The sequence below is a fragment of the Pleurodeles waltl genome, chromosome 6 (genome assembly GCF_031143425.1).
Source record: "Pleurodeles waltl isolate 20211129_DDA chromosome 6, aPleWal1.hap1.20221129, whole genome shotgun sequence".
Taxonomy (NCBI): domain Eukaryota; kingdom Metazoa; phylum Chordata; class Amphibia; order Caudata; family Salamandridae; genus Pleurodeles; species Pleurodeles waltl.
The window spans coordinates 1,178,254,998-1,178,282,762 of NC_090445.1; the positions used below are offsets into that span (position 1 = coordinate 1,178,254,998).

A 27,765-nucleotide genomic window follows, 5' to 3' on the forward strand; every position below is an offset into this window, starting at 1 on the left:
ATTGGTAAATGCTTTACGTTTGTCCCGCCTTGGGGCAGTTTGGTTACCGTCTTGGACACCGACCCTGTTACAGGGATAATTGCACGATTGTCGATATGCTTCGGCATCAGTGAACTACTTTTTTCTTTTGTCTATGCTTTGTGGCTGCCATGGTGCTCACTGCACAAACTTGATCGGCAGTATCGTTTTTTTTTTACATTACATGCACTCTGATCTGCTTAGTACACGTTCTTTGCAGCAGGCATATTAACCCTGTGCTCTATCTTATGATAGCTAAAGACTTCCACTAGACAAAAGCACATTCTCTCTCCAGAAAGAACATAAATCGTCAGTTATTTTGACATTTTTACATGACATGCATGTTTTGCTTTCACCAATGAACAAGCTGGCAAAAATCTCTGAAATGCACTTCTTAGTTTAAAGAAGACATTTATTATTATTCTACCACGAGGTTCCTAAAAAAAATGAAGGAGATTAGTAGGTCGGAGCCACACGTTTAAAAATAGTCACAGCAATTAAAGGAAAATATATCAAAGTGATTCTCAACTGCAATGTACACAGCAAATATGTGTAATTATATTATAGCATAGTTGCAAAACAAAGGATAAAGTCAAAATTCATCACCGTAGGGCCTGCCAAGCTCTTCATCTTTCTCATGCCAGCAAGTTGATGACCCCTGTTCAACTGCGAGAAAGAGATATCCACCCTCACGGGACAGGCATTTGACGTCCAAGCCTGACCGAGGTCTCGGAAATTCTCCTCCCTACTGACCAGGGCCACCTTTTTATATCTTAAACAATCATGGAAAAAGCCCTCTGAAAGGCTCTCCCCTCTCAGATTTAAATATTCAAAACATGCTGGCTACTGTAGGTCAGAATTGGAAGAAAAACATTGAAAATTGGCCAACCTTTCAAGGGTCCCTCTTCCAAGGCCAACCTGTTCCCTGCACTGAAGAAAAACAAAAAATATGTGCTTTCTTATCATACTATCGTGTTCGGTAAGAGAAAATACGAAAAATACAAGCTTAGTTTACCATGTGGAAAAACACAGCTCATCTGCAATGTCTCAACTGCAATGTCTAATGCCATGATAATGCCACGATAAAGCCAATGGGCAGCTAAACTGAATACAAAATGTAATCTGCAACTGGTGAACACTGAACAACTAATATGCACAATGGTGAAACACAAAGTCAGTGGTCAAACCTACCTATTTTCACTACAATGCACTTTGTGATTTGCCTAGTACACATTCTTCCCAGCAGGCACATTAACCCTGTGTGCTATCTTATGATGACTCCAATGTTCCACTAGACAAAAGTACTTTCTCTTGGCTGCCATGGCGCGAATTTGATCGACCGTATCGTTATTACATTATATGCACTCTGATCTGCTTAGTACACATTCTTTGCAGCAGTCATCTTAACTCTGTGCCCTACCTTATGATGACGCCAAGCTTCCACTAAATAAAAGTACGTTCTCTCTTCAGGAAGGACATTAATCGCCAGAGTTATTTTGACATTATAACATTATAGGCACTTTGATCTGCTTAGTACACGTTCTTTCGCAGCACACACATTCATTCTGAGAATTGTAGTTTTATTTTTATAACATGATACAGCTGGAAACCAGCCCTTCGAGTAGTCTTCATAGAGTTGTCCAGCCCTCTATTTCGATGCATGATTCGCTCATTTAGTTTGTTTCTGCTTTGCATTCTGGGAACTTGTAGCTTTATTTTTATAACCTGATACAAGCTGCGAAAACAAAGCAGAAACCTAGATGAACTACACATGTTTGAGTCTGTGAATCCTGAGCTGTGTGTATTTATAAAACTAACCTTGAGGAGAGCTTACAGTTGATTATGCTCTACAATGGTCAGTATTTTATAACTAATATTTCAGTGCAAGACTGATTGAGGATCATTAATATCCTGTGAGGTGGCTCTCCTCAAACTTCTAAAAAATCATGGGTATTTTGCTCGACTCCCCAGACTGCAGTAAAGAGACAGTGATCCAGTAAGCGCGCATTCTCGGAGTACAATTATTTATTCATTGCCCCACGGGCAACGTCATGTTTACCAACTGCCAAATAAATATATTTTACACCTGGGAGTAGTTTGTGTTTTAAGGGCCTTGTTTAAAAAATATTCCACCAGCCCTACTAGCCCTTAAGTTATATGCAGGGCCACTGGAATTATGTTGCAGAAAGAACCAAAATATGCAGCAGGGTTGACCAATTAATGTCAAAAAAGTCCAGTTATGTATTTACAATGCCAGTAGCTCCAACTCCAGTAAATGCGAAACCTATTCCATTGCAGATGTTTGTTACACTTGTTATCACTGGGCATTGGTTGCACTTCATTGGTCCCAGTATAACATCCAAATATAGCAATAAGCTACAGAAAGATGACCAGTCAGTCTTTGCAATTGGCCTTCCTCTACACAGCAACACGTGTTTTTAGTAAGTTTTGAACCGTTTGAGGAAACAAATGTGTTTTGCTTTGTTAAAATCTGCAGTTTATACAACAAATGATGGATTATGTGGCTAATGTATTAAATGTATAATTATGTGAAAACGTGGTGGCCATACAATCCCGTCATTCCAGTGGCCCTCCATATAGTGCTGGTTTGTCATTATCTGTCTTTATTTAAAAAAACAAATATATATGTAGGTGTGTGTGTGTGCGTGTGTGTGTATATATATATATATATATATATTTATAGCGGTGGAATGCAAACCGCAAATATTATATTTTTGGTTTTCATTGTAACAGGGGGAGATAGAAGGATCCTGCAGGTACAAGGAGCTACTGAGATCGGCAGAGATATATTTTCAACAATCAGTAGACAAACCAGAAAGGTAAGAAATAATTATCAGTTGTTGACATAGAATGCTTCCTCGCCTCAAGAATATTCCATAAACTGTTTGGTGTCTTTTTGTTTTCTCGGAGAAGAATTTGACTTTATATCACTTGCTTGTGAACGCTTGCGCATCTGTCAAACTGGCTTAATGTGCAGATGGACAATTTCCGCTTTGTGATTTGTCTGTCGGAGATCGGACGTGAAAGTGTCTGGCCAGTAAAACGAGTACATTATTTGTATTTATTTTCATTACCGTTTGATGGGACATATTTAAGTGTAAAGTGCATTCTGTCACTTATAGGTCATATGAACACTTTACACAGTTATCCGATATACCGTTTATATGCTGAGGACTAAATATATGCATGCTTTTGTATCAGTCACTACCTTTACTTTTAAGAACTAATATCAACACCGTAGCTTCACTTAAATCCCCATTGTCTGCACTTCACTCCTGCGTGCTTCAGTACAGATTTTGAGTTTGTACCGTGGTGTTCTGAGGGTGATTGGTAACCGCTTTTCACTTGTTTCCAAAAAAGATATTTCTCACCACACATGTCCAAGAGACAAGTAAATCTCTGCAAGCATTGTTCAATGTCAAATAGCATCTCTATTTTTCTCATGGGTAATATGCTGTCCAAACCAAGGATTTCGCGGGAGCAGAATAATGAAAACTTGTGCCAGATTTCAGCCATTGTAAATGACCATTCAAAGAAAAGTTTATTCCGTTTGAACAATTAAGCAATAAACTTTCCTAATCGGTAATACAGTTTTTTTAAGAACTTATCCTCACACAATCCTGTACTTTTACTGGTAAATCCTCGCTCCTCTTCAGACTTTTTCAAACTTAGCAGATGTATCATTTTTTATGGTATATCCTCCATACCAGAACCTAAACACATGCGTTTGCAATGCAACGGGTCTCACGTTTGGTCCAGTTAGAGCTATTAGCGTTGTAAATTTCTAACTGGACTTTTCTTTCCACAGAAATTGAAAATGAATAGTAAAACAGTTGACATAAGTGAGCTGACTCAAAGCACCGCGGCCGCCATGAGCATGAAGGAGAGACACAAAAGGAAAAAGAAGCTCGCTTCCAGTCAAACGTATCAGCAAAAGTGCAATTATCCATGTAACACGGTCGATGGCCAAGGCGGTAACAAAGCTGCCCAAAGGAGGGACAAACCTAAAGCATTTACCAATTTTAACAAAGGATTTTAAAAGGCAAGCCCATGAACCAGTGATAGTGATGGGTGTGCGGTGGGCGTGGTTAAAAGCCCACAGATAGATTACAACACTTCAGAGCGCTTGTGTACTCGATCTAATAAACGGGTCAAGTCTGGAAATGTTAATAGCTCAGTAGCACCATCTCCTGGGTTATTTTCCAAATACTTATACTCAGTGCTGTACAGTGGAAATCATTAATCTAGCGGGCCCCTGGAATTAGGTGACATTTGAGGACCAAATTATGCAGCAGGATTGAGTACATTTTGTGGGAAGAAAAGAGACAATCCAGCACATTTTGTAATAATACTTAATCTTTTGTCATTTTAACACTCGTTAATATTGTCTAGGTATTTGTTCCACCTTATTGGGACCAGTTTAACACCCAAATATAGCAATAAACAGTAAGGTGACCAATTAATCTTTGCAAAGGGCCTTCTACTGCACAGCAACGCGTGCTTCTGCGTTTTTAGTAACTTTTGAATTAGAAACACATTTTTTTTTTTGTTTAAATCTGAAGATTATGGATTATGTGGCAGATACTGCAAATATATAATTATGTGAAAATTGCATCGGTCACACAATCCCATAATTCCAGTGGCCCCGTAATCTAGTAAATATAACATTGCAATCCCATAGTTAAAAAAAAAAAAAAGTTTTTTTTTGTATTTTGTTTCTTTTTCTGGCCCCAAAGCTGGCCGCTTTGAAATAAATAATTTACCTCTTTCTACTGAAGTACTAGTTCTGTATCCCATAGACTAATATTAGTTGGAACATGTTCTACTGCCAGTAATGTTGCCATTATATTTTAAATCCATGTTTGGCCAAAGCACATTTAAATTAGGCCTGGGCGAAATTTTAATTACACCAGTGTAATTGATGCAATTTTGGTAGTTTTGCATACCAAAAGTTATACAAAATTACTCAGGTTATGCCAGTGCACCACATTGGGTAATCTAATGGAGATATTTTACTGGGAAATGTACAGTTCAGATAATTTTTGAACATGAGTGGCATTTTAGGAAGATTTTTTACCCGACTAGAAAATTTGGGTAATGTTTTTAGCACAAAACTTAATCCAAACACCAGTGGCAGAGTTTTGAAATGGTCACGACCAGAAATCAACTGAAGATTACATTTCCAGGTTGAATTGTTACCCAAATAGACAGATAGGCACTATTTTGACTAGGAGATGGTGTTGTATAATTATGCATAACTTAATTTAATTACACTACAGCACATTATGTAGGTTTTGCACACCCCTAATTTAAAGTCTTTGCTGTTTATTGCTCTGATATTTTCAGGTATCTGCACCTTCATTTGATGAGTTGTGCTTCCCACATACACTTTAAAACATGGCCATATGAGCAAATGAAACTTAGAATTCATTTGACAGTTCATAAGTGTCTTTATAAAAAGAATTCTCAAGTGACTATTTTTATCAAAACATTTCAACACTTTGGTGGTCATTTTGATCCTGGCAGTCTTTCGACCTCTAGTGTTAATGTGGCGGTATCACCGCCAACAGGCTGGTGGTGTATACCCCCACATTATGAGTGTGGCGGGTTGGCCGCTGCCAACCTGTCACATCCGCCAGGTCAGAGATGTACATTTCCGACCTAGCAGTCCACACCAGACCTCCTGCAGCATTATGAGTCGGCTTACCGCCAGGGTTTCCACAGCGGTAGCACCACCATGAAAACCATGGAGGTAGGGCTACCGGTGACAGGCACACACTCACACAACACCCTCCGCAGCCATGCATTCACAGCGCCCCCGCATACATGCACACAGACATCCACACGCACCAGACATACACCCATCCACCGACACTTCCAGTCACACTCATCCATACACGCATTCACTCATACATACTCACACACATTTAGGCACGCATACACTCAGACATCCAAATACGCACTCAGGCACGCATCCACACGGACATCCAAACATGTACTCACTTCAAAATTCATACATGCATTCACTAACATGCATACACCACTACACTCAGTCGCATTCACACACTCTCACACACACACCTCACACAACACCCCCAAACCTCCCACCCCCCAGCGCTGTCGGACGCCTGACTTACCTTGTCCGGCGAGGAGGTTGTCCGGCAGGCAATGGGAAGGGGAGCTTCTACCAGCAGCAGTGCCCCGCCAGCAGGACCCCGCCAGGCCATATTAATGGTCTTAATACGACTGGCGGTGTTCTACTGGCGGGGCGTTGCAGGTGGTAGCAACACCAGGGCACCACCGCCCGCCAGCATGGCTAAGGCCGGATTTCCGCCCTAAGTGTTGCGGGAATCCGGCAGTACCCATAATATGGTGGGCGGAAGACCTCCTGCGCTGGCGGTCTTCTGGCGCCCGTGGCATCGATGTCATAAATGAGGGGCTTCTGTCTGAATTTGTAAGAATTACAGTGACCACAAATATAAGATCCATTATGAAGTAGTGCTACTGTTTGGATTCAAACTGTTCTGAGATGCAAAATGTGATTTGATTGTATTAATAAATCCCCTCTATTTGGCTATTTTGGTATATGTAATTAGTGGTGACTTCTACTTTAGTATGTTACATATGAAGTAGTGCTTGTGTGGTGCACTAACTTGTGTACTCATTCTTTCTGACGTCCTTCCATTAAAATTCACTAATCCTGTGTCCGCTGCACCATTGTGGAGGGTTTGAGGGTGAGTGGTGAAATACCTGCTTCAGTCTTCACTGTGAGGGTGTCCAGTGTCACCTCTGGTGTTTCTTTTTTATCTGTCCATAAAAAAGAAAAAACAAGAAGTAAGGACAGTAGGCGAATTGTGCAGCAAAATATTCATATAATGTTGCTTCAAGGCCACATTTTTTTTACTGGCATGTCTAATATCGTGCTTCTGTGTCACTCCACTGCAATCCTCCATGGGGTGCTCTTGGATGCAAACCTACCCACAGAGAAAAGCTTTTGAAATGTGGGGATAAAATAATTGCTTTTGAATATTAACCTTTTCACTGTTGGGCGTTTTTTTTTTAGAAAATCATCCTTGGGTTGTTTAAACACATGTACCTGCTTAGTTTCTTTGTATTCCCATACAAAATACATCTCTGTTATACAGTTTGACAGATAGGGTAGCCTGTGACAAACAGGGTGTACCCTGGCCTCCGATCACTTCATCCTCCTCATTTAGAGACAAGCTGACCTTAAGTATTCCGTTAATGTATCCCTTCTTGGTTCGAAAGCTGGAATACTGCTTCTGTGGCACAACAGAGTAGGGACTGTTCGAGAAAGGACATTACATGGTCCATTCTGTTTAGGGTTGATGGTGTAATGCCTTTTTTTCCCATTCCGCCACTGGCAGGAAAACCTGACGGCGAGGTACAAGAAGAAAACAACACTGACCCCCACACGGTTGGAGAAAACTCCAAGGGTATCAAGTTAATTAGGTATTTGTTTTTCAAACACAAACTCCTACTTTGGGAGTTTGTTTCTGAAACGCAAAACAAAAAAAAACAAAAAAAGGCAAACGTTTGGTGGTCAACTGTCGGAACCAATGGCAGCTGTCGCCCACAATTTAGCATATTGAAAGAAACCTCTGTGACAGTGGTTCCCTTCTTTGTATAACTAAGTGTAAACAGGACTGCTGAGCGACGGACATCCCTGAATTTGGTAGGCGGAGTATCATCGAGCTGAGGTAATGTCCTTTGCCATCCGGATGGACACAATTCCACCTCAAAATCAGTACTTGTGGTGTTTTCCCCACACATTCAGGGCTATGACTTTGGGCAGACGCCTTCTCAGTGCCTCATTGCAGTGGGAAGATATAGTGAAAGATGGGGAGATGTTTTCATTTTTTTTAAACACATTTGTTAAATAATCAGTAGCGTTTCTCAAATTGATAAACCTAAATCCTGGAATGCTAACCAAAGAAATTTTGCCCAGAATGTCTATCTGGAGTCTAGCAATTCCAAATGTGGGTGGGTTTTTGCTAGGAAAGTAATCTGCACTGTCAGTTGTGCAGGAACATATACCTGCCACGGATCTATCCCCAAACTATATTGTAGGAAAGTACCATCTTGCCTGGCATGTTACCCCCATATTTCACTGTATATATGTTGGTTTAGTCTATGTGTCACTGGGACCCTGCTAGGCAGGGCCCCAGTGCTCATAAGTATGTGCCCTGTATGTGTTCCCTGTGTGATGCCTAACTGTCTCACTGAGGCTCTGCTAACCAGAACCTCAGTGGTTATGCTCTCTCTGCTTTCCAAATTTGTCACTAACAGGCTAGTGACTAAATTTACCAATTCACATTGGCATACTGGTACACCCATATAATTCCCTAGTATGTGGTACTGAGGTACCCAGGGTATTGGGGTTCCAGGAGATCCCTATGGGCTGCAGCATTTCTTTTGCCACCCATAGGGAGCTCTGACAATTCTTACACAGGACTGCCAGTGCAGCCTGAGTGAAATAACGTCCACGTTATTTCACAGCCATTTACCACTGCACTTAAGTAACTTCTAAGTCACCTATATGTCTAATCTTCACCTGGTGAAGGTTGGGTGCAAAGTTACTTAGTGTGTGGGTACCCTGGCACCAGCCAAGGTGCCTCCACATCGTTCAGGGCAAATTCCCCGGACTTTGTGAGTGCGGGGACACCATTACACCGTGCACTGTACATAGGTCACTACCTATGTACAGCGTCACAATGGTAACTCCGAGCATGGCCATGTAACATGTCTAAGATCATGGAATTGTCACCCCAATGCCATTCTGGCATTGGGAGGACAATTCCATGATCCCCCGGGTCTCTAGCACAGAACCTGGGTACAGCCAAACTGCCTTTCCGGGGTCTCCACTGCTGCTGCTGCCAACCCCTCAGACAGGTTTCTGCCCTTCTGGGGTCCAGCAGCCTTGGCCCAGGAAGGCAGAACAAAGGACTTCCTCTGAGAGAGGGTGTCACACCCTCTCCCTTTGGAAATAGTTGTGAAGGCTGGGGAGGAGTAGCCTCCCCCAGCCTCTGGAAATGCTTTGATGGGCACAGATGGTGCCCATCTCTGCATAAGCCAGTCTACACCGGTTCAGGGATCCCCCAGCCCTGCTCTGGCGCGAAACTGGACAAAGGAAAGGGGAGTGACCACTCCCCTGACCTGCACCTCCCTGGGGAGGTGCCCAGAGCTCCTCCAGTGTGTCCCAGACCTCTGCCATCTTGGAAACAGAGGTGTTTGTGGCACACTGGACTGGAGTGGCCAGTGCCAGCAGTTGACGTCAGAGGGTCCTTCCGATAGGCTCTTACCTCTCTTGATAGCCAATCCTCCTTCCTGGGTAAACAAACCTCATTTTCTGGCTATTTAGGGTCTCTGCTTTGGGGATCTCACCACCTAACGAATGCAAGAGCTCACCAGAGTTCCTCTGCGTCTCCCTCTTCACCTTCTGCCAAAGGATCGACCGCTGACTGCTCAGGACGCCAGAAAAACCACAACAAAGTAGCAAGACGACTACTAGCAAAGGTCGGGTATCATTTGTACTGGTAAAACTGTAGGAACATTTAAAGGTATGACTTTTGCCTCACCTTACATTCTGGCGTTTTAAGTCTCAGAAAAAGTTAAGATGTTGTGATTTTTTTATCCATACATTGACCCTTGCATAGAATTTTGGGTAATAAAAAACGTTGGGATTTATGGAAGCCACATCACTGTGGATTCCTCTTTGTTTTTAGTTTTCAAAATTGTCTGTTTTTTGTATGTTCTCCTGGATGCTGGCAGCCCAGAACCAAATTACTGAACATGCACCTGTTGTCTAGTGTGTGGATCCATGATCAAACCATCCAAAATCCACACAAGTTTGATAAATCCACACTCTGAAGACCTAGGTAACACAGATTTGGGTCATGTCTTCACCGACATATGTTTCTTTTTCAGGACAACTCAAGGAACTGATCAAATTGTGAGGAAAAATGCTAAAAATGTGAAGAAACCATTAACATTATATTAACTTTACAATGTCCTAGATCAGTCCTTTTCCTGTCAGTTACAATAGACCCAACCACAATTATGAGACTAGGAGTGCTTAACTAGTGTTGTTCCCCACTCATTTCGGAACTTTCCAGAAGTAATTTTGAACCAGTGTTTGACCAGTGCAGGGAACACTGGGTAAGAGAAAACCATGGCTTCCAAGAAAACACCACCACCTCGGACTACTGCAAATGTCTGCTCTTCAGAAAGGTCTGGACTTGATGGATTTCACCGGGTGCCAGGTTACTGTAGGCCCAGACATGTGTGTGCCTGTGCCACACCAAGCAGCTTGACAATTTCTGGATTTTATTTTTTTAATTTTTTTTAGTGTAAGAAAAAAGTCCAACCAGCATCCGTCTCCTCCCGGGAGCACAGACCTGTATGTGCACTACAGCAAGGAGCCACACATTGTTTTATTTTAATTGTTTATTTTTTTAGACTTTATAAAAATGGAAACCGCATTAACTCCTTGCTCAGATACCTTCAAATCCTAGCAAGAGGCCAGGCACTGTTTGGATTTTTACTTAGCCTTAATAAAAAAAATATCTGCTCCTGATTGGGCATAGACCTGTTTGACAGCACCAGAAAAGAGCCTGATAATGTGTTGATTTTTTTTCTCCTGGCCCTTTACTGGGGTACAGACACAACTTTCATACGTGCATGCCAGGGATGGCCTCCGTTTTTCCAGGGGTCTCGTTATGTCGAAGATACCAAAAAATGCAAGGAACAACCGCCCTATGCCCAGCTCCCTATCTTGGAGCAATAACTACAGCTATGCTTAGAATGTTTTGGATGTCCACAGTGTACCAGGGTGCAATGTACACCACAGACGGTCACAGTTATTAGATCTTAAAGGTATCACTATGACAAGGGTGTCCACCACAGTGTCAGATATACATATAACTTGTCATTGATGTCCACAACATTTCGGGGCTCCTATTATACCAGTGAGGACTGCTGACATGCAGGCACAACGTAAATCCAAAGACACAAAACGCATCAAGATACAAACTCATCAGACTGAACTCCTAGACAAGTACTTTGAGGATGTGGATAATTACTTAAGTATTAATCTTACCCTTCCACTGACAAACTGGGCAGTTAGAGTGCGGGCAGTCTGCTCCTCTCGCCTCACCACCCTCCTGTGGTGGCGCTGTGCCCCTTCCAGCTCTAAGCGCTAACTGTCCTTGGTCCCCAGGCCTGTTATTATTAGACTGTGTTTAACAAACTAACGGGTGTAGTGCATGAGGAGCCGAGCACATAAGGGCATCTTTTATTTTACTTTCAAGGGCTCAGTATTGGTTCCTCTAAGGGAAACGCTGTTTAAAAATTGTTTTCTTACTTGCTCAGTACACAGTCTTTGTATTTTCATGTTAGTGGACCAAAAGGCATCACTACAAAAACGTTTCTTGAACAAGATAAACTTTTTATTTAGATTTAATTTTTTTATTTTGATGTTGTTGTTTTTTTTCTTCCATTGTGTTTAGCCATGTTGCCATGAGCCCAGGTGAGACAGTCTTATCAGCCCTGAGGACACTGACTATTAATGTGGACGAACTGAAAAAAGAGGAAGCTAATCTACCCCCAGCAGATGGTATGTAAAGGCACAAGATGCAGACTGGCTATGTAAAACAGAGTAGATCCAGACAGTGACATTTAGTACATAATTGATAATGTTGAAAATAATGCAACCAGAGAGGATGGTGCAGCGAGGAATCACCTTTCAAAAGAATATTGAAGACCTATAGCTGTGCATGGTGTTAAAGATATAAATGTGCTTGTATTATTGTCATTTATTCAAAAGCTATTCAACTGTCACAATCAAAGCTGTTAAAATATGTAACGTGTGTACAGTGCAAGTGCCAACAAAAAGATTAAGTATTCAGCATAATTCTCGTGTTTCAAGAAAATCTTTCAAGAAAATATTTCACAAACCTTCTGTAAAAGGAGATGGAAGGGGGCGAAAGGCAATGTTGGCAGGTTTGGTGTTGTGCAAATGCATACAAAACAGGCACAGAACAATGTGCAGAATACACAAAACTAGGTCGGTATAACAATGACTGTTGCACTAGATATCAGCTGCAGCAGACTGGACAATTGAAGGCAAAACACTGGATATTTCTATGCTATGTGCATACGGAGAGCTCTTGCTGCTGTTCGGGTTGTTCACAAAGCTTTCAAAATCTAGGTTTCCTTTAGGGTTCTAAAGTATTCATTGACCGTAGTTAAAATAGGCATTGTCCTTTGTTGTGCACTGCATTTCTTTGAGGACAGTTGTATGGGCAGTGGATGGCGAGGTTAGAATAGGCCAGTATATTCTTTAGTGATGGATTATGCTAGATATTGACCAGCTACATCCTGATACGAATTTGTGTGGAGCCTTTTGTGCCAAATAACTTAATTGCGTCTTCAGTTCTGCTGGGGTGCACAGTTGTCAATTGCTATGCTTTCTGTCGCTGTTGAGTTTTGATGCATCTTACCCATTATGTGGCCTCAATGTAATGATATGGGTAATGTTAAATTAACGTCTTCTGGATTAGTACATTCTGATGTGGAGGTGCCACTGCAGTGGGAAACTGTCACTTGGAGCAATGTTGTGTGCTTTATGATGTAAATGTCTGGGTCTTATGATTTGCTTTCGGGGTTCGGCGACATACGAATGTAGCTTGCAGTGCACTACAGAGCAATAAATCCACATTGTTTCTTTTTGGGGGGGGGGGGGTTTCATGGTAAATGTACAAAAATTGTTGGGTATTTTTCAATATCGTTTCTGTTTTGACACAAATAATTTTCACTAAACATTTTCCTTATAGGTGAGAACATTTTCTTTTTCGATCATAGCGATATGTTAAGTCAAAGTTTATTATAGGTAAATTAACATCAATAAAAATATAAATAATACATTTCCAACTTCTTCATGCACTCTCTGCAAATTTTACAGTTTGCCCATTTAATCACGTTTTTCACACTTTTTGAATCCAGTGTGTCAATAGTTTTTTGTATCCCCAAGGTCCCAAACATCAGCAGTCACCATTAATTCCTTTCTGCAAGGACAGCATGTCCTGGTACATACTGGTACACGGTACATTCAACACAGATTATATAATACTGTTACAGAACTTGCAGCATTTGTGTACATTTTCAAACGTAATTATTGGGAGAAGCATGAAACCGAGGCAAAGAAATGAATTATTTTGTAAGTGAGCTGTTACCATATTAATGCTTGGGGTGCCGTCCCACTGCGTTAGTTCAAAAAGTACTTGATTTGTCATAACATTATCACCCTTTGAAAGTCCTCTTCAAATTATGGGTATTTCATCTCCCTCAGTCGTTTTGTTTTGAAGACCAGTAATGTCATATTTTTAGACCGGCCCATTGGCATATCAAACTTGTGCATCCTGGTCAGTAGACAACCATAAAACATTTTGAGTTTACTTTTAATGTAAATGACTGCCCAAACGATACACCATAAAGTATTGTCATCAGCCTCATAAAGCCTGTAAGTGTAGGAAACGTGCTCCATATATAGTGGAACAGAATGAAGTACACTGTGCAGAGTCCAGGCAAACCCAGTGGTATCACAGAGACACAAATGACATCATAAATTCTCTCATTAGTGGTAGTGTGGTTGAGCAGTTGGGCATTTCAGAGGGTAGTGCTAAGCTTGTAGGGCACACACTCATGCAGAGAGACACAGACTCAATAAAGAAATTCGACACCAATTTATGAAAATAACACATACATGTATATCAACTTTGATACCAGGATCACCAGAATCAGGTGAGTACTTTTGAGTTAGGAATTTTCAGAGTTTTAAAAGTTGTCACTTCGTACAATTTTGGGGTGCGGTAATGTTACCTTATGGCGGGAAAAAACCTACTGCATTCGGACAATTGGCAGCGACTTACGGGTCTGTTCTCCAGGACATGAGGTGAGTATGGGACAGAGTCTAAGGCCACACCAACAGGTTACCTTGGGAGGATCTGTGGCATCTGGGTGCAGGAGGTGCGTTACGGCGACTAATGTCCCATTCTCTTCTATGGGAAACAGTCCATGTTAATTAAAAAATGGGAAGTACAAACAGCAAATTAATGTAATATAGACCATGTACAAGAGATCGTATAAAGGTGCAAAGAAAAAATCACAGGAAAAGTGAAAGAAAGCTCAAAACCTGTAAAAGTGGGGATGGGGTGAAAGAAGCAAAGGGATACATAAAGGTAAAGGGATAAGTAGTGCAGGAACATATAATCAGAAGCCCCGGTTAATGGCAATGTAGTAAAGAGTATTTGAGTTTGGGATGAAAGGAGGGTGGTGAGAGGAAATAGTGGGTCATGTCAAAGACTTTAGAGGACATAGAAGGAAGGTGAGAGACGATGGTATAATTATTAAGGCAGAATATCAGGTAGAAAATAAATTATGGATCCTCCTTGAACTGCAACAATGGGCAAAAAAAGGGTAAAAGCACTGGAAAATGAACCCAGTTGAACCAATCCCAGTGACGTTTTTTGTCTGCTCAAAATGCCGAAGCTTGAAAGCCATATCCACAAAGGAAATAAAGCAAGTTGAATTTGTTACTAATAAAGCAGGGAAGGAGTTTATAAAGGTTTTACTCTACTCAGAAATTGTAAAGGCAACTTTCAAAAATGCAAAGGAAGAGATCTAAAAAAAAAAAAAAAGGCATTAAACTGGTACCTGAAAAGAAAATAGTAAAGGGATGCTGTATGAGTCTCAACTTTCTGCGCATCACAGTGGCCTGGGAGTAAATCAAGTAAACATACTTCACTATTAAGACATAATATATCATTGGTAAAGGGAAAAAAATAAGATGTCTCAGGGTAATGCTTCCTCTATATAACTCTGGTATGGGTAGTTATGTTCATAGAGAAAGGAATTGTTATGGTTGCTTCACTCCTTCCTCTAAAAGGAAACTGGGGGGCAGGAGCGATTTAAATTAGGATGAACATACTGCTGACCGCCTACTGTTTGAATCATGGAATGTATGTGGCTTTATGAAACTATTGCACTTAGAAATATTTAATACAATTATGGATCTGTATGAGATTATGTTTCAGGAAAATTGGCTGTGAGAAGTACCACCATCAATTAATGTTTACTTTTTTTATTTTTATTTTTTTATTTTTTACAAGTGAACAAAAAAGCCACAAAAATGGCCATAGGGCGGCCATTAGGGGTCCTCATAGATGACCTTGATATCGACTAAATTGGCCATAATAAATGCAAATTATAAATGGATTTTGGCGTGCCACGTCCAACTGTTTAAAAAAAGATAGTTAATTGGCTTTCCTTTTTTTTTTTCTTATGTGTATATATTAAAACAGTGAATGTAGAAGATTATGGAGGCCAGATAACTCTTTAACGAAGATCATATATATGTACAAAGTAGCTGTTGCATATGGTATTACTGCCAGTGCTTAATTTGTGCTTGTTTCTGGTCCGGAGCACTGGCACTTATTTATGAGGGCTGGCACTTATTTTTCTGTCTCAAGCATTTACTGCAAGCAAAAGACGCATATGGGAAAGTTTGAGGAAAAGAAAAACAAAAAAACGTCAGAAAGGGGAAAAGCAGGAAGCTGCAAGAGTGAGCTGAAGACGCAGGGAGTGGCTGTAAACCAATTATTGAAGCTCGAGATGGCTTCAGGATTACACTGCCTCAGTATTCCACGCTCTCACATTTATTTGCAGCAGCCGCGTGTTTAAGAGGAGAGCTTTGAGCACCAGCACGTTTTTATTTACAAATTAAGCACTGATTACTGCTGGAAGTAAAGTGGACCCACAAAAGGAGGACTCTATGTTTAAAGACATTTTTGCGCCGTATAACATTAGCGTGGCAAGCTTTCTCACAACAACATTTGCAGCACAGGACATAGCATTGCAAACAATTTTGTTTAGTATAAATTGCTGCACTAACTTAGACTGTTCAGCCAGACAAACGTTTATCTACATGTACTAAGGGTGCCCAATAGATGATATTTTGTATATGCATGGCTCTTTTATACAATTGAGAATTTTAAGGTCTTTCAATTGGACGGAAGTGATCACCAACCATGCATTTATTATTAAGTATGGTGGCTAGTGATAGGATAGAGAAGGATCACGCTTTGGAATTGGACTATCCTAGATGTCTTACTATCATGATTACAGGTAAACATTTACTTCTCTTGGACAGTTTTCAGCAGCAGCAAGAAGTAATACAGAGAGAAGAGATGCTGGCCAATTTCATAAACTGGCACGACAGAAAAATTCAGCAATTAGTGCAGTGCTTAAAGGTCAAACTAAAGGCAAGTAAGCAATGTGAAAAAGTAGTTTTAGCTGACAGGAGAAAGAAAATATTCTGGTTTGACAGTGAGTGTAGAAGTTTAAAACTAGACATAAGAAAATTAGAAGAGAGGTCTTAAGAGAAACTGTGTTCGATGGCATGTGACTGTAGATTCACATGCTTTGCATCAGTCCACCATCTAGTTTTGGGCTCGGAGTGTTGCAAGTTGTTTTTATTCAAAGAATCTTTTTGACTTACAATATCGAGTGACTCCTCCTTTCGGTGATACTTTGCATGGGTACAGAATACTTTGATTGTTTTCTCTCTGCTGTCGGTTCGGCATGTATTCCTCTCGCTCTGGTAGTCCTCGGCTCGGTCTATTGCAAGCTCTTCTTTTCTATCTTTCTGTCAGCTATGGTATTGTATTTCGATTGCATTTTCACTGTCTAACGCACTCAATCCTAATTTCGACATCTGGGGTCAGCTAGCCACCCTTCAGGGTGACAGTGCCCGCCTCGGGCCAACTACTCCACATGGTGTTGAGAAATGCCGGGTTGATGAAACACACTCCATTTCGATTTTGCTCTTGATGCCATTCAAAATTCCCCCACACCAATCATCACCTGTTGTGTAATCTCTGCTTGTCCCCGGACCACAAAGAAGAAACCTGCGGCACCTGTCGGTCTTTTTGTTCCAAAAAAGACCCTTTGTAGGAAAGTGCCCTCTTTCTTGGCATGGTTACCCTTATTTTCTACCTGTGGTCAGTGTGTTTGACTGTGTCCACGGGGATCCTGCTAACCTGGACCCCAGTGGTTATGCTCTCCCTTGTTACTTGGTAACTGTACCTTTTTCTTCCCACATTTGGCATACTGGTCCACCCACGTAAGTCCCTAGTATATGGTACCTAGGTACCCAGGGCATTTAGGTACCAGGGGATCCCGAAGGGCTGCAGCAGTTATTCTGCCACCCATAGGGAGCCCATGCAAAGTGTTCTGCAGGCCTGCCATTACAGTCTGCATGAACAGGGTTAATGCACACATTTTCACTACAGGTCACTGCACCAGGTCACTGTAGGTCACCCCTGTAGTAGGCCCTCTCACGCCAGGGGGCAGGGTGCAGTTACCTGTGTGTGAGGGCACCCCTGCACTAGCAGACGAATCCCCACAAACTCCAGGCCCATTTTCCTAGACTTTGTTAGTGCGGGGTGCCATTTTATGCGTGTACTGGACATAGGTCACTCCCTATGTCCAGCTACATAATGGTAATTCCGAAACTGGGCATGGTGGAAATCAAACATGTCGGAATCATACCCCAATACTGTTGCAAGTATTGGAAGTATGATTCCATGTACTCTGGGGGCTCCTTAGAGGACCTTCAGCATTGCTTCCACCAGTCTTACAGGGTTTTCTGGGCAGCCCAAGCTGCTGCCACCCCTCAGACAGGTTTCTGCCCTCCTGCTGCTTGACCTGATCAAGCCCAGAAAGGCAGAACAAACGATTTCCTTTGGGAGAGGGAAGTAACACCCTCTCCCTTTGGAAATAGGTGTGACTGGCGTTGGAGGGGTAGCCACCTCAAGCCACAAGTATGCTTTGAAGGGCACATTTGGTGCCCTTCGTGCATAAACCAGCCCACACCATTTCAAGGGACCCCAGGCCCTGCTTTGGCACAAAACTGGACAACGGAAAGGGGATGGACCACTCCCCTGTCCATCACCACCCCAGGGATGGTGCTCAGAGCTCCTCCAGAGGGTCCCTGGGTTCTGCCATCTTGTTTCCAAGGTTGGCAGGGAACTCTGGGAGCATCTGAGTGGCCAGGCCAGGAAGGTGACATCAAAGCACCCCCCCACACCCCCCCCCCCAATTGATAGGTGCTTACCTGGTTAGGTGACCCAATCCCCCTTTCTTTCAGGGCTATTTAGGGTCTCTCTTGGGTGGGCCCTCAGATTCAGCTTGCAAGACCCCAGCAGGATTCCTCTACAACCTCCACTTTGACTTCTGGCCACTGGAACTGCAACTGGACCCTCCAGGAACCGACAACGCTGCAATCCACGAAGAAGACTTACCTGCAACTTTGTTTCCATGGTTCCTGCCAGCTTTGCAACATTTCACCAGGTGTGCATCCTCAGAAGACATCAACTCTTCAGCATACACAAGAAGAAGAAGGAATCTCCCTTGGAGTGAAGAAGTCACTCCCCTGCATCCACAAGCATGTGCTGCAACGACGGCCGGCTGAGTAGATCTCCTCTCAGCCTGAGCTGCGTGGATCCTGCATCACAGGTGTAGTAGTCCTCTTGGTCCTCTCTGCCAGCTATCCAGCTTTGTTGGAGGTAAGTCTTTGCCTTCCCACGCAGGACAGTACCCCATGTACTGTGTCTCTTGCAGCTGCCAAGGCTTGTTGGCATCTCCTCCAAGGGATCTTCTAGCTATTTATAGCTCCAGTCCCCAGCACTCCTTCCTGTGACGCACAGCCCCCTGCGTGGTTCTTCTGCAGGAAGGATCCCTTTCTGTAGTGCTGCATGGGCTCCTTCTGCAACTTTGTGGCCCTGTCCTCTGGTACTCCTGTGGGTGCTGCCTCCACTCCTGTGGGTCCTCTGTGTTGCTGAAGGTCCCCTGTGACTCCCCCTCCTGGGTTGAGTCCTCCTGGGCCTTACTGGTCCCCTGCAGCACCTCTTTTCCACTAACCGTGAATTTGCTTTTGCCAAGGCTTGTTTGTGGAATTCCTGCACCAACACCCGTCTGCAATCTTCACTCCAGCGTGGGACATCTTAAGCATCCAACAGGAACTTTTCTCCAGCTCAAGGGCTGAGGTGCTGACCTGTTCTTCCTCACTGTCACCAACTCCTGCAAGTACAGCTGGGTGGGTAGTTGCTCCTACTCCTCCTGGACTACACTGACACTTCTGGAGATGGTCCCCTCTCTCCACAGGTCTTCTACAGGACTCCACCGCTTGTTTCTTAGTCTTGCCGGGGTGTCTTCTTTTTTTTCTTTTTCTTCCTTTTGGGTGGTTTGGGGAAATTCCAGTTATTTACTTCTGATTTCCTGGTCGCAGGGGTTATTGGGTTACTTACCTCTGTGGTTTTCTGTTACCCCAGGTCCCCTCTAGACATTCCACTTACCTAGATGGGGGTCCTGTGTTCACATGCCATTTTTTTAGTATATGGTTTAGGCTCCCCCTACGGTCACTATTGGTTATCTACATTTGCACTGTTTTCTAACCTTTTCTATGCCTATTTCTGGTTGCTATTGTACATATTTAGTGTGCTTACTTACCTCCTAAGGGATTATTGCCTTTTTAGTAATCTTGGTATTGTCACTAAAATAAAGTACCTTTATTTTTGTAACACTGGTTTCTTTCATGTGTGTAAGTTGTGTGTGACTACAGTGGTATTGAATGAGCTTTGCATGTCTCCTGGATAAGCCTTGGCTGCTCATCCACAGCTACCTCTAAAGAGCCTGGCTTCTAGACACTCCCTACACTTCACTAAGAGGGGATGCCTGGACCTGATCTAAGGTGTAAGTACCCTAGGTACCCACCACACACCAGGCCAGCTTCCTACATTGGTGGTGCAGAGGTGGGATAAGCACTTGCAATTGCCTTACCACTCTGTCATGTACTTTCTTCACAAAATACTACTCACTGCCTAAGGGGTACACACTACATAGTGTCAGGGTCTAGTCTTTACCAATTTGGGTAAGCTAAGGGGTACGCATAGCCTTGCTCCAAACTTCTCTAAGAGAGACTAGAAGTTAGGCACACCCTACACCACCCTAACACAAACATGTCTTCAGGACAGGACACCTCTCAGGCTATGAGCTCTCCTTATGAGAGCCTCACTTTTCAAGAGTTTAGGGAGAAATGCAAAGAAAGGACCCTGAATACAGCGAGGAACCCTAACAAGAGTCTGCTCCTAGGCCGCCTCCTCCAGGATGACCAGGACTATGTTGGTGTCCAGGAGGAGAGAGGAGGATGTAAACTCTAGCCCCCCCAGTGTTAGAAAGAGAAGATCTGGACACTGAGGAAGGCCAGGAAGGTCCCTCAGAGGATCCCAGGGTCCCTAGTAATCTCCCTAGTACAGTTGGGAGCACTACAGGTAGTGTGGGGAAAGCCATGTTAGTAGGCCCCCTTTGTACACAGAGGGCTAATCCAGAGAGGAAGCAGGGACAGACTAGGGACAGATCATCCTCTGCCTATTCTTGTCACCTCAGTATATGAGGGGACACACTGCTCAATTCCAGAAGAAGATTCCTTAGCCAGGGAACTCTGGAAACTAGGGATGGAGGAAGCCAAGCTGAGGTTGCAACAGCTAGCCCTAGATAGGGAGGCCTTGTCAGTGGAGAGAGAAAGAGGCAAGGGTTGGGTTAGCACACCAGGGTGGCAGCAGCAACTTAGGTTTCAGGGAGCCTAGGGTCAGGGAGGACTCCTTTGATTCCAGAAACCTCAGTAAAGTTGTTCCTCCCCCTACAAGGTAGGGATGACATCCACAAGTGGTTCTCTGCTCTGGAGAGGGCCTGTAAAGTACAGAGGGTCCCCCAGAGACAGTTGGCTGCTATACTTTGGATCTCCTTCTCTGACAAGGGTAGGGATAGACTTCTTACTGTTAGAGAGGAGGATGCTGACAATTACACTGTTAAAGTCTTCTCTTTTGGATGGGGTTGGCCTTACCACTGAACAGTACAGAATCCAGTTCAGAGAGACCAGGAAAGAAACCTCCCAAGATTGTGTTGATTTTGTGGATTGCTCTGTGAAGGCTTTGGAGGGCTGGTTACATGGTAGCAAGGTTATGAGGGCATATACAATCTGATTCTGAGAGAGCATATACTTAACAATTGTGTGTCCGATTTGTTGCACCAGTAATTGGTAGACTCAGATCTGACCTCTCCACCAATAATTAGGAAAGAAGGCAGACATTTGGGTCTTAACAAGGATGAGTAGAAAAGCTAACATAGGGGGAGACGAAGACCAGAAAAAGGAAGCAGGTAAGTCTCAGGACAAGGATGGGACAAAGATAAAAACAAGGAGTCTTCACCAGGCCAACAACATTTCTCTGGGGGTAGGTCCAAACCCTCTTTCTCCTCTTCCCATAACAAGAAGCCTTGGTGCTATGTTTGTATAAACAAAGGCCATAGGCCAGGAGACTGCTCCTGTCCTAAGGAAAACACCAAGCCACCCACCACTACAACCCCCACCTCCACCACTAGTTCCCCCAGTAACAGCAGTAGTGGTGAGTCAGGTAACAATAGGCAATCCAAGGGTGTAGCTGGGCTCACCTTAGGAAGTGTGGTGGGGGCTGGTTTAGTTAGAGGGGCTTCTGAGGCTGTGGGGGCATTGATCTTGCTACCCTTGCTGCCTGTCCCCTTAACATTGGGCAGCTGCCCATAATAAATGGTCTTCAGGCAGAAGCCTACGGGACACAGTTGCCAGTGTCACTGTGGTGACTGACAAACTGGTGGCCCGGGAGCAAAACTTACTTGGTCATCAGTACCAAGTGATTTACGCCCACAACAACACTGTGTGTCACCCCATGGCAGTTGTTGATTTCAGCTGGGGGCGGGGTTACTGGGAATGACTTGGGAACTTCAGCTTGGGGGGAAGTGGAGTTGGAAGCCCATGCAGCAATTCTGGGCATCCTAGGGAATATTTTGCTTTAACCAGGGCACATGCAAAAAGCAAAACGAAAAAGGAAACTTGGATCCTGAAATAATGGTCCAAGAGACTCCTAAAGCCAAGGGTAGAAAGGGCAAAAAGTTTCTCCCTATCCCCAGTAGTGCGGATTCCCCCTTTGAGGAAGAGGAATCCACTCCCCTGGCAGAACCTACACCTGAAGCGTGCAGGGGGGCCTGCCAGGGATGAATTCAGTATGGCACAGACAACCTGTCCCACACTAGAAGGGTTAAGACAGCAAGCTGTCCTTCAGGAAGCAAGGGATGTCAGTGGCACCCACAAGGTGTTGGGAAGACAACCTCTTGTATTCAGAGCCAAGGGACCCACACCTGGTGCCACCAGGAGGTTGGTAGTACCTCTGCAGTATAGAGAATTTGTATTGATTCTTGACCATGACAAACCCCTGAGAGGTCACCTTGGGCAAAGCAAGACTTGGGACAGACTTGTCACACACTTTCACTGGCCCCATATGTCTGAAGATACAAAGGAATCATGTCGCTCCTATGTCACATGTCGAGCCAGTGGCAAGACCGGTGGCACCCCAAAGGCCCCCTTAATTCCATTACCAGTGGTTGGGATTCCCTTTGAGAGGAATGGGGTGGATGTTGTTTCCCCCCACCCACTGTCTCTGGAAACAGATTTATACTGGTGGCGGGGGACCATGCCACCAGGTATCCTGAGGCTATACCTTAGAACCACTACAACTTCTGCAGTGGTAAAAGCCCTCCTGGGAATTTCCTCCAGAGTTGGTTTCCCAAAAGAGGTGGTATCAGACAGAGGTACAAAAACTTTGTCTGCATAACTTAAGGCCATGTGGAAGGAATATGGTGTAACTTAATAGTTTTCCACCCCCAAAACAATGGTTTGGTAGAGAGGTTCAATAAAACTCTCAAAGGCATGATCATGGGACTCTCTGAAAAACTCAGAAGGAGATGGGATGCCCTACTGCCATGCCTCCTTTTTGCCTACAGGGAGGTTCCTCAGAAGGGAGGGGGCTACAGTCCCTTTGAACTTCTGTTTGGACACCCTGTTGGGGGTCCACTTGCTCTTGTAAGAGAGGCTGGGAACAACCTCTCAAGCCCCTAAACAAGACATTGTGGATTATGTAGTTGGTCTCAGATCCAGAATGGCTAAGTGCATGAAAAAGGCCACTAAAACATTCAGGCCAGCCAAGAAGCAGTGGCATGACCTGAAGGCTGTCCTAACTGTGTACCAGCCAGGGCAGAAAGTGTGGGTCCTGGAGCCTGTGGCTCCCAGGGCACTCCAAGACAAGTGGATTGGTCCCCACACTAGTGGAGAAAAAGGGTGAGGTCTCATATTTAGTGGACCTTGGCACTCCCAGAAGCCCCCTCAGGGTGCTTCATGTGAACCGCCTTAAGCCCTACTATGACAGGGCTGATATGCCCCTGCTCATGCCCACTAATGGACGACAGGAAGAAGAGTGACCCTCTCCCTGACCTCTTCTCCACCACTGCAGCTGATGGCAAAGTTGATGGGGCTGTCCTAGCAGACTGTCTTTCTGAGTCTCAGAAAGCGGACAGCAGGAACCTCATGTGACAGTTCTCAGAACTGTTTTCTCTGACACCTAGTCAGATGACATGGTGTGAACACACCATTGACACAGGAGACAGTGTGCCTATTAAAAGTGAAATTTACAGGCAACCTGACCATGTTAGAGACTCTATCGGAGTAGAGGTGCAAAATATGCTAGACCTAAGAGTCATACAGCACTCCAACAGCCCCTGAGCTAGCCCAGTGGTGCTGGTTCCAAAACCTCACTCCCAAAATGGGAAAAGGGAGATTAGGTTCCTGTGTGGATTACAGAGGGCTCAACAGTGTCACAGAAACAGATGCTCATCCAATCCCCAGAGCAGATGAGCTAATAGATACACTGGCATCTGCAGGATACTGGCAGATCAAATTGTCAGATGATGCAAAACCAAAGACTGCATTTTCAACCATTGGAGGGCATTATCAAGTCACTGTTATGCACTTTGGTCTGAATAATGCACCTGTCACTTTTCAGAGGCTGGTCAGTACTGTCTTCCAATGTTTAGAAGCCTATAGTGCAGCATATCTGGATGATATAGCTGTCTTTAGCTCCACCTGGGATGGCCACCTGGTCCACCTCTGGAATGTTTTTGAGGCTCTGCAAAAAGAAGGCCTCACTATCAAGGCCTCTGAATGCCAGATAGGGCAGGGGAAAGTTGTGTATCTGGGCCACCTGGTAGGTGAAGGCCAGATTCAACCACTGCAGGGGAAGATCCAAACTATTTTAGATTGGACTCCCCCTACTACACAGATCCAGGTAAGAGCCTTCTTAGGCCTCACTGGGTACTACAGGAGGTTCATTAAGTATTATGGCTCCATTGTAGCACCTCTTAATGACCGCACATCTAAAAGTATGCCTAAAAAGAGTTAAGGACAGCTAGCTGTCAAAAAGCCTCCGAGACCAAAGAGCGCGTCAACTGGAGATGACATCGAAGACACCGGACAACACCCCTGATATCTTCAGGGAAGAGCATGCCCAGGAGGAGATCCAACATGAAGAGGCTTTCTTCATAGAAGATTCAGAGAGGATTTTCAATCGGACATCAAAAGTCAGCCTCTTACCTTGGTGCAACCTGTAAGTACATCAACCCTAAGCTCCCAAATAAAGACGTTAAAAAAACACACACAAAACTGGTTGTCGATCCAACACTGCCTTCGGGCCATGGTCTGATCTGAAAATTACATTTGGATGCCCCATCTTCGGGCTCGGCACCGTAAATAGCCAAGACTAAAACATCTTTGGCATCAGTCTCTGGCTCAACACCTTCTCAGTCAGCCTCGAGATCGAGTCGAAGCTTTGACTTGAGTGTTTCGGCTCTGAGAAAGAAAACGTCTACATCTGCTTCTGAGCTGACGGCTTCCAGTCGACACAAGGCTTCTGCTCCGAAAGCTTCAGAACCGAAAATTCTGCCTTCCAAAGATTCCAGTCTTTCTTCAGAAGCAGCATTAACAGTGGAGCCAATCCTCTAAATAATGGACACTCGTCAGCATCTGCTCCATATTCAAAAGGGAACAGGATGAATTATCGCTTCTCCTCCAGTTCCAATAAAGAGGAAACTTGCTTTCCAAGAAACATTGGACACTGCTTCTCCACCTAAAAAGGTTTCTGAAGACAGACAAGGCTCCAGTACAACCTTGGCCTTTTCCACCAGACTCCTGTGCTTGCTCTTACTTCTCCACCTCCTCCATCTATTACTGATCCTCAATTCTATCCACAAGGTTCACCAACACCTCAGGCAGATGACTTAGGGGAAATTCCACAGGACATAGACCCATGGGACTCGTATGATACAGATCCCATACTTCCAAATGACCCTGATTTATACCCTGCACCTCCTGAAGACGCAACGTAATATCAGCAGGTCATAGCAATGGCAGCTGCATATCATAATGTAAAAACACATTCTGACCCAATTGAGGAAGATTTTCTTTTTGACACACTTACTACCAGCCATAAAGAGAGTCAGTTTCTTTCCATGTTACCAGGTATGCTCAGACATGCTACAGACAATTTTTAAAGAGCCTGTTAAATCCAGAGTTATTACAGCAAGGGTTGACAAGAAATAGAAGGCAAAATATGATCAAAGCAAGGGAGAAGTACTCCTAGACTTCCACAGTGATCTATTGATTAAGAAATTACAGATATTCAATCTATGTAGCATAAATAGTGTTTTATTGCTTTTGTTTCTTCATTACATTTTTAACACAAGAAAAGATTGTATTTGTGTTGGTAGGTGCTCCTAATTAGCAAAACACAGTGAAAGTGAATATTGTGAAGGAAAGTGAAGGTGATCTATACAATATATACCGAAGGTGGTTTAAGAACAGTATGGACTTCCAATGGCTCCGTCAATCCAGGAAGCCCTGAAGCCACATAGAATTTCTTTACAGTTTTAATCCACATTCAAAATCATGTTGACGTTTTGACCCCAAATGTAGACATAAATCAGTAATGGGTCCTCATCAGGACTGGGAATTAAATCTGGTCGGTAGCACCTAGGGATAGTGTGAATATCCATATTAGTAAAGGCCTATTTACTCAGTCTCAATAAATTATGTAGTAGGTGGGGCCTCGTATAAGCACTCACCTAGGGAATCCAGTGAAGGATTACGATCTTCTGGTCATAGGCATCTTCTAATGGGGAAATGATATACACAATTGTACCCTATTTATCATTGTGTGGTGGGAGATATAATCATCAAGGAGATGTCAGTGACTATTTACATGCTCAGTAGTTCACTGTAGACCAACAAATTAGTGAAGATTGGTCTAGGGGTGTCGATGGATGCATTCAAGGAAGTTCAGTCACAAGCAACCATGCGAAAATGTGCGCTGAGGCTCACTGTATCTAAAACGCATAAAATCAATAAGGATGGCCTAAGTATAGGCATATGGTGGCGGAACAGCTGTATAAAGCTATTTATGTGAGCACTGCTTGTGACCAATCCAAATTATACAATATGCTGTTGGATGCTTTCAAGGAAGTTCAGTCACGGGCAGCCATGCAAAAATGTAGGCTGAGGCTCACGGTATCTAAAAAAGTATTAAATTATTAAGGATGGCCTAAGTATAGGCATATGAGGGTGGATCAGCTGTATAAAGCTATTTGTGTGAGCACTTACTTGTGATTGTTAATAAGTCCACTCGAGTAGCCAGGGTATTGAATAGATCACTGCACGTTTACTTGTGTAGCTGGGATTTTTTCATAAAGCCGCCCGTTTGCCCGACGTGTTGGCTTTTGAGGAAAAACCTTCCATGATGAAAGGAGCAAGCGCTCCTACCATTGGTCTGCCTCAGGGCCAATGAGGGGAAAGTATTCCCCTGTGTGGTCCGCCAGCAGTTAATACAGCAAAGCTGTCTGCGCGGAACCCTGAAATGGAATATTGTGAGTTCCCTTTCTTGTCCACCGGAGATGCGCTTCTGAAAATCACGCTCTATGTATTATAATGTGGGAAACATAAGAAATCATGTACTATAAAAAGGGGATCGAATAGTAAGAACCGATCTGTATGAATAGCAAATCATATGCGTAACATGAGCCTATGCTGGCTATTTCTGTCCCATGGTAGCAGATCTGTCTAAACTGCCCAGTCTTACGTGAGTAGGCAACCGAGCATACGAATAATAGGGAGGAATCAAAGTGAATCAGTCGTAAGGGGCATGGAAAATTGTCCAAAGGTGGGACAACTGCTGATTAGGAGGGCCCATTGGTATATCTGAAGGGCGGATGATAAAAGGTCATTTGTATATAAAAACAATATGGAGAAACCTCATAGGTTGTAGTCAGTGTCTGGGATATGTGTCTCTTTGTCTGATGGACGTGTTAAATAAAACGTCAGTGGCCCCTTATGTACTGGTAGTTGCTATATGTCGGGCAGTGTGGGCACCAGATCTGTAGGAGGACTAGCAAGGAGCAGGAAGGATTAAAGAGAGGCATGATGCCAATCTTCTATGGTGTTGAATCCCTCATTGATGGTGCCGCATTTTTCTATCCAAAATAATTCCGCTTGGTTAAGATATAGTCTTTGTCACCTTCCCTTGGTCCCAAGGAGATTTGTTCCACAATTTGCCATTTTATGTCATCGCATTTGTGTTGCATCATTTCGTATTGTTCTACTAGTGGTGCACCCATTTTTTTTACATTTTATCCTGCTTTTATGTTGCAGGATTCTGCATTTGACCGTCTGCGTTGTTT

General features: G+C 43.6%; 1 protein-coding gene across 1 annotated transcript in view; it reads left to right on the plus strand.

Annotated features, from left to right (window-relative positions):
• LOC138301751 (protein ecdysoneless homolog) overlaps window positions 1-27,765 on the plus strand; it is a 277,339-nt gene that overhangs the window by 166,941 nt on the left and 82,633 nt on the right. The window contains exons 5-6 of the mRNA XM_069242263.1: window positions 2,773-2,858; window positions 11,568-11,674. Coding sequence (XP_069098364.1) covers window positions 2,773-2,858; window positions 11,568-11,674 — 193 coding nt within the window. The remainder of the gene's footprint in view (window positions 1-2,772; window positions 2,859-11,567; window positions 11,675-27,765) is intronic.